The sequence below is a fragment of the Oncorhynchus kisutch genome, linkage group LG9 (genome assembly GCF_002021735.2).
Source record: "Oncorhynchus kisutch isolate 150728-3 linkage group LG9, Okis_V2, whole genome shotgun sequence".
Classification (NCBI taxonomy): Eukaryota; Metazoa; Chordata; class Actinopteri; order Salmoniformes; family Salmonidae; genus Oncorhynchus; species Oncorhynchus kisutch.
The window spans coordinates 32,859,097-32,867,149 of NC_034182.2; the positions used below are offsets into that span (position 1 = coordinate 32,859,097).

The window sequence follows — 8,053 nt, forward strand, 5'->3', positions numbered from 1 at the left end:
AGATCAATTGCTTCCATTTCCTGCTAAATAATGCCAAGTTATCATTGGCCATAATGACAAATAATGCTAAATTAATTCCTGCAATATCGAAATCATATACCTGTATTTCCTATTACCTTTTAGAGAATGGGTTTAAAAAATGCTTAGCCAAACTGAATTGATTGCGAAATGCTGTTGATATTCTATTGATATTCAATGAAATGCACGTGTCCACCCTCCTATCAATTGAATAATTATTGCACGAGAACGAATGCATGCATGCAAATATGGATGGACAATAAAGCTAGAGCTTGCATAGACAGAAATAGCCAATAGGAGGTACTGTGTCATTCTCCAAGAAGTGGGCTCTTCTTCTACCATGCATCCCAGCCCGGGGACACAGCCGTATCTCTGCTTTGATTTGCTCCCTAATTGACCTAAATAAAGTATCTGAGAGACAGGGTCCCTCCAACCCCTCAAGGCAGAGTAGAACACAGTGTAGTAGCTCAATGCGAGTAATTATCTTATTTTCTATAGTATTCTTGCTCGCTTCCCCCACTGTCCAATCGCAAGACGCAATTTCTTTGCTACGCTTGGATCTCGCGCGGTTGAATTTACAGTAGTTTATCTGCGGATTCTCTCACGGTCTCACACTCTTCACTCGAGCTCTCATGGATAGCTCGACAGACTTCGATAGAAATAGTAGGCATAACTGAAAAAAGCAAAAGATACATCCAGTAATGTCTAAACAGCACGTAAGTATTTAAAAGTAATTTATTTATCGGTGATTAGGTGGTTTGAAAACGTCGAAATATGCTTGATAAGGAAACCGAGTCTCAACATCATGGTCCAACGTCAAGAAGCTCATCATTTTCAATTGAGAATTTACTTCGCTCCACTAGGACTACAGACAGGCGGTCTACGACCGAAGATGAGTTTTTTTTTAAAGAAACGGGACTGTCTTTCAACCAAGTCGCTGTCCTTGAGAGCCGCTGGGGCAAAGTGGAGCGTCAAGTGTCCTACTTTGGGTTAAACGCCCAACGCCTTGCTGAAGCCGGTTGCATTTCGGACTGGTGTGGGACATCGCCCAATAAAGCTTGCAGCGATTTACAGAGTAAGTGTCACTTTTGTTAATTGGCCCTTATGTTTATGCCTGTATGAAAGCGACATAGCCTAAACCCACACCAAACTGTAGCTTGCTTACTGCTAGCTAATAGCCTACACTGTTCAGGCTGATCCGCTCAACAAGGAGCATGTGAGGATAGCCTACGCATTTCCTCAAATAATGATGGTAAAAACAACGTGAACGAGCTGTGATCTACAATGCTTGGAGGTTTCTGTGCGTAATGTTAGCCATCATTTTCAATGGCAATACACAGTAAATGGTGACATGGTAGTAAAAATAGACAACATTACATAGCATTTTTTTTGTCATGCATAGCCCATATATCATGCAACAAACCATAACAGCACTAGTGTATTCGCTCTTACCCGGTGCGTAAAACATCTCCATGCGGTTCCTCTTTACGCGGGGTATAGCACGCCACTCAAATACATTTCAAACGTAACACTGATTTGGAAATTGAGATTAGAACCAGAATTATTGTGCTTATACATTTGCAAGGCTACTGTGTTTCATTACAAGTTTCATTACAAGCTAGAGGTCATCGTTTTTCAAGTCGATATGTGGCCTGGACTACCAAAAATGCAATAACGTATCAGGGTTGATATCATGATTGAGAGATGATCATGCACTTATTGATCTCTATTGACCGGTGCCAATAAAATGTGGCAGAAACAGTTTACCAATGGCATTCTTCATGATACTCCCCGTTTATTTCAGGTCCGCAGTGCCACTCCAGCAACTCAGATGACCCCGGAAACTCCCTACCAACCAGCGACCGGGATTCCCCGGCTCTACCGGAGCCGGTGGAAGACCACGACGAACGGAACGAGAGGACAGAGGGCAGTCAGACAGACGACAAGGATGACGAAACAGGATCCTCCTGCTTCGCGCGAGACGACAGTGACACACCTGATACGAAAGCAGCTCGCAAGAAGAAGACCCGCACCGTGTTCAGCCGGAGTCAGGTGTTCCAGCTGGAGTCCACCTTCGACATGAAACGCTACCTGAGCAGCACTGAGCGGGCGGGGCTGGCCGCTTCTCTACACCTTACCGAGACTCAGGTTAAGATTTGGTTCCAGAACCGCAGGAACAAGTGGAAGAGACAGCTAGCTGCCGACATGGCGTCCACGAGCATCTCCTTTTCGGCCCAAAGGATTGTCAGGGTTCCTATTATTTACCACGAGGACGCTTCACCTGGGACACTGAACGCAAACCTGGCACAGGTGTCGCCACCCTTAGTGGGTTTTTCGAGTACTGTGAATTTTCCCATCTCCCAGTTCACACACCCCATGTCTTTTATAAGATCACAAATGACAGGCCTAGTGTGAGGCACACATTATTGGTGTATTATATTAAACTAACAATTTAAGTATTGGACACAGTAGAGATAATCCCTTCAAGAGTTTATTGCTGAGGGTGACTTTATTGCAAATCACCAAGATCACAGCCACATTCATAAGGGGATGACACTCATTGAGCAACCTGTGTAGCATATAGCCTCAACTACTTTATTTAAATATGCAAGTTATGCGCATGGGGTTACTGGAACTGTATTATTATGTCTTATTTAAACTGGGTTTCAGTTGACATTTTGTACACAAGAGTTTGTCTGACCAATGTAAATAAAATAGATGAAGTGCACACCATGTTTCATGTCTATTGTGTTGACGGAAAGGCCTGCTTTGTATTCTCATAATTAGCACGAGGGTATATTAAGTTGATAATTAGTCTCATTAAGATTCTGTCTAACCAGTGACTAGGCCTATGTCCATTGAAAATACACTGAAAACTAATCCAACCGCAGTAATACGCATTTTCCCTTTCATAATACATAAACATTCACCAGGATCTTTTCAAGGCCAAATTGTCTATGCCCCTGCATTTAGGCCTAATTTACGAAATTCCACACCAATGTTGAGTAGACACAGATTTCTAAAGTGACGACTGAAAATACCTTTCATATAGTTTATCAGTGTAATGGAACGTTTCACAGTTTTTGACACTTCCAATTGAATGTATAGGGTACTGATCATCAAATGATTCATTAAATCAAATAGATTAAATTAACCACAGTAGAGATAATGGAAAATTAGGAAATTGTAATAAAACATTTAGAATATAGGCTAATAGGCCTCATATCCTAACATAATAAATTAACCTATTACATTTCTCAAACCTCAATCTCCCTATAGCTTTCTGATGTGTATGCTCAAAATAAAATGAAACTACAAGACGTAATTATGATTCAATCTTTTGGAGAGTTAATATCAGTGCCCGCATAACGCATTAACGTTTCAATGCATATGATTAATGGGAGCAAAACGTGATAAAGTATAGGCCTACATAGCTGACTGGTTCATAACAGTCTCAATTGTATGAATGTGACCACTTCAAATCAAATCAAATGTTATTGGTCACTTATTGGTTATTGGTCACAAAATAAATAAATAAAATAAAACTTACACATATTTTGCAGATGTTATCGCAGATGCAGCGAAATGTTTTGTTTCTAGCTCCAACCGTGCAGTAATACCTAACAATACAAAAACAAATATTGTTTTCCACTACATATAGGCCTAGAATATATATTTTAGCTAGCCTATATGCCAACTCATCATGTAATTCTGAAAACCATTGGTAAACATCTAAAGAAAAATCGTTTGGACACAATTTAACTGTGAATATTCCCCCGAAATCACAAGGAAACAATTCAGGTTAACTCTAGTCTTGCCTAAGGATGCTTCCCGCCATCATCTGATATTTGGCGTCACGCTGCCTCGCAATCTCACCAATCAAAAACTGCTAAACCACAGTCTTCTGGTTCATTGAATAACGCTATCCTACGCCCTGGTGTAGTTGCAATCGAGGAGCAATGGTGCTTGGAGTATATCTAGGCTTCGATGTTTTGGGGAACTCAATTCACCATTTAGAACACAAGGAAAATTATACATTTCGGGGAATATGAACAAGGAGGCTATTCCCTGTCGGACTGCTTCATTGAAATTCACAATTGACAATATTCTTAATCTGAAGCAAAACAACAAGAGCAATTTAGACGCATATGATGCAAAAGGGCAGAGCGACACCAGGTGTACAAATTATTTTACGCCCCGATATGAGGACTACGATGTTCAGAGAAGTCATGAGTCAGACTACACAACCCACGAAACAGGTGAGCCCATATTTGGTTGTTTAAATAGCCCTTTAATGTTTTGCATTTGTTCATTCATGGTAAACAGTAACAGCTGAGCAATTAAAACACTATCTAGCCCAGGCAACTTCAAAGTCTGAGTTATGTCATTTTTCATATTCCACTTACTGTGATCCAGTGGGTTTCACAGATTATATACGAGTTGGTGTCAGCATTGCATCAAAACAAGTTTTATCGCTTCATTTCACAGCGCAAACAAACAGCGCCCACCACGATGCAGCTTGTGTGCGTTCAGTCTGTGCGGAGGACGTCGACGCAACGAAGATGATTGACACTTGTCCAAGGACAGAGAGTACGAGCAGCTGCGACGATGTATCTGAGCAACATGAAGGAAACTCGAAAACCAAAGCAATGGCAAAGAAGAAAACACGCACGATATTCTCCAAGAGACAGATTTTTCAGCTGGAATCTACCTTTGACATGAAAAGATACCTGAGCAGTGCAGAACGGGCATGTCTGGCGAATTCCTTACAACTTACCGAGACTCAAGTGAAAATTTGGTTCCAGAATCGCCGGAATAAATTGAAGCGACAGCTATCCACCGACATCGAAGGACCAGTTCCAGTCGACCACTTTTCAGATTCCGGGAAAAATGTGCAATTACCAACTATTTACAAAGATCACAACATATTGGGTGGATGTTTACTACCAATGCCTTTCCCTGTTATGTATCCAGGAAACAGTGCGCCTTACATTTATTTCTCAAACGCTGGTAAATATTTTAGCATTTTCGATGCAGACGGTTGACTTTTAGGGACGTAGCCAACTCTGGAAAGCGCTACCCAGTCGACATCCATTCCAGTCAAAAACGTTTGGAATTAGAGCGCCAACTGACACGCGTTAGTAATGTTTTTATTTTTTAAACTTCATTTTCAAGGATGTTAATATAAATTAAGCATCACTGAATATGCCCACTTTCTTCAGTGTACACACATATTAATAGGCCATTCAGTTTATGGTAGCTCTCGTGACATTTGCGTCATTGACCAAAGCAAGACGTGCATGTGCCAAGTTCAGTCCTTCACTTGCGAAACATTTAGTTAGTACAACGTTATATGGTTTCGAGTTGAATTAAAGAATTTGGCACAAGGAGAGCCTATATTGTCGAGATAGCCTACACGTTAGTATTATTTTATATTATTATAAAGCATTATCATTATTTTTCATATTCTTCACACAGTTATTTCGTCTATGAATACACACCATACCAAAGTAGGATCTATGCATGAATTATTGGACTTTGATCCATTTTATTTTGTACAGTAATGGCATTTGAATGAATGTGTGTTTATGTTTTGCTTGGTATTTGATGTTTGAACCATTGCTTCACTTGATTAGACCAACGTTATTATCAGCACCGTTAGTAGTTACTTGCTTCCTATAGTTCCATATAAGATTTTCTTACTATTATAGCTATACTCTGTCTTGAATTGTTGACATATCTTTTTCTGTGAAGTCGAATTAGCGTTTAATTTATATGGCCTTACCTTTGCAGTTCCATGTTCATTTGAAATACAGCATTTGTCTAAAACTATTTCATCTTATTATCTAAAAGCATTTCAAAATGACAGATTATAAAGCTGTTGACTTATATCATGAAGATGATAATATGCAATAAAAATGTTGTAACGTTTGCAATTTCTGAGCTTGTTGAATTCCATTTGGACTAGAGAATAGTGTTATACAGTATATTACTTCAGATATTCAACATTCATATGACAAACTGTTATTGCTTTATGTTTTTTCCTCTCAAGTATTTTCTCTGAAGTTACATATGGATGCCTGTCTGCAGTTTGTGTAGTTACACATTTAAACCTTTATTACATTTTCAAGCAAACTGGAATTAATTCGGTTCACCTTTACTCAACCATTACCACTTAAGGTTACACAGATATCATCAGTAACAGTTGTAAGAGGAACACTGTATCTACATTGAAGTTGTACTTTACTTGCAATGTAATTATCATGTAAATAGAGTTGAACCTCAATTGAGGGTCTAAATTATTTTATATAACTACTACTATAAGCAAGTAGGACTTGTAGGACTTAAATGTAAGAGAAGTGACAGACGTTCAGTTCTGTGCACTACCCAAAAACCGTGCAGGGGTTGCTTGTTTCAATATAGGACATAATCGGAGAGTCAAATGATGGTTAATTCATGTGTAACCTTGTGTGTTTGCTGTTTATTCTGTGTGTGTGTGTGTGTGTGTGTGTGTGTGTGTGTGCTTTTATGATGATCTATGTTCCTTATTTTCTGCTTTTGTGTGTTTGTGTTCGTGTGTGTGTGTGTTTGCATTCGTGCGTGTGTGTGTGTGTGTGTGTAATGGTGCATTATGTGTTTGCAACAGAGAAAGAAAGAAAACAATGAAGAAGAGAAAGAAGAAGAGATATGGTGCTTCATGGGTATTTGCATAGAGAAGGGAAATAGCGGCTTGTGGAGAGATTTTTCCTAAAGGGCCACGCTGGCTGCACTTCCACAGTGTTTCCGGGTCACCTACCCCTTCAGTGGCAGAGCCTCGCGCTGCTTTCTCCCTGTCACAGCCGCTCAAAGGCCTGCCACTGTTAACCTGTTCACTCAACCACTTAGTCTGCACTCAAATCAGTTGTTTTCTCTACCTAATTCCAGCCTCTCATCCCTTGTTAAAGACTGAACACTGTACATATAAAATCCAACAGCACATTGGCCCTTTCAAAACATGAAGAAATAACAAGTGAAATGGGAAGTGAAAATAAAAACGTGACAAGGGTGTTTATTACCATTGTGTAAAGATGGAACAGACATGTAGTAGAATTTGTCCAATCTTTTTTGGAAAGGGGGATTATCAGTGGGATACACATGGTGAACCTCCAGTACTCACTGGTGCCTTTTAATTAATAGCGAAGGAATACTGTGAATGAAGGTTGTGTATGCAGACCTATGACCGAGAAAAATGGCAATAACTGCTAAATATTTTTGACATGAGTGACATTTATAAATTAAATACTAACACAAACACAACAGAATTAACCATATTTAAATATACCACTTTCACAGTGTTATAAACAGTCTATAAGCAGTTGGAAAAGATGTATAAATAATAAGCAAATAAGTAAATCCTAATTAGTAAATGATACAACATTTGCAACCCTTGAAATTGGAAAGCGTTATCACTGCACGGGTCAAGTTATATATACATATATATATATTTATTTATATATATTTCTCTCTTACACACACACACACACACCCATATATATATATATATTACATCTCCTTATGAGTGCAGAGTTCCCCATGTAAATAGTCTACTGTCCCTTAATCTCATCCACCAGCTGGCTCTCTCTCTCTGTTGAACCCTCTATATGCGTAAGTTAACAGTCCCTATGTAAATACGTAAGGCTCAATATTCTGTCAGAGGTCCTCTATCCAGACCGAGACACATCCACATTCAGTCTCTCATCCAAACAAAATATCATGTCAGTCATTTCATATACAGTGGGGCAAAAAAGTATTTAGTCAGCCATCAATTGTGAAAGTTCTCCCACTTCAAAAGATGAGAGAGGCCTGTAATTTTCATCATAGGTACACTTCACCTATGACACACAAAATGAGGAAAAAAATCCAGAAAATCACATTGTAGGATTTTTTATGAATTTATTTGCAAATTTTGGTGGAAAATAACTATTTGGTCAATAACAAAAGTTTATCTCAATACTTTGTTATATACCCTTTGTTGGCAATGACAGAGGTCAAACGT

General features: G+C 39.1%; 1 protein-coding gene and 1 long non-coding RNA gene across 2 annotated transcripts; both read left to right on the top strand.

The window, feature by feature from the left end:
- The first annotated feature begins 465 nt into the window (after positions 1-465).
- Positions 466-2,746, top strand: LOC109896463 (homeobox protein HMX1-like). The gene is made up of 2 exons (XM_020490726.2): positions 466-1,093; positions 1,823-2,746. Exons 1-2 carry the CDS (start codon positions 793-795, stop codon positions 2,431-2,433), a joined length of 912 nt encoding a protein of 303 aa, XP_020346315.1. The 5' UTR covers positions 466-792; the 3' UTR covers positions 2,434-2,746.
- Positions 2,747-3,949: 1,203 nt separating this feature from the next.
- On the top strand, positions 3,950-5,949 carry LOC109896464 (uncharacterized). Its single transcript, XR_004211068.1, has 2 exons — positions 3,950-4,277; positions 4,507-5,949. It is a non-coding gene; the product is annotated as an uncharacterized LOC109896464 (long non-coding RNA).
- Positions 5,950-8,053: the final 2,104 nt, after the last annotated feature.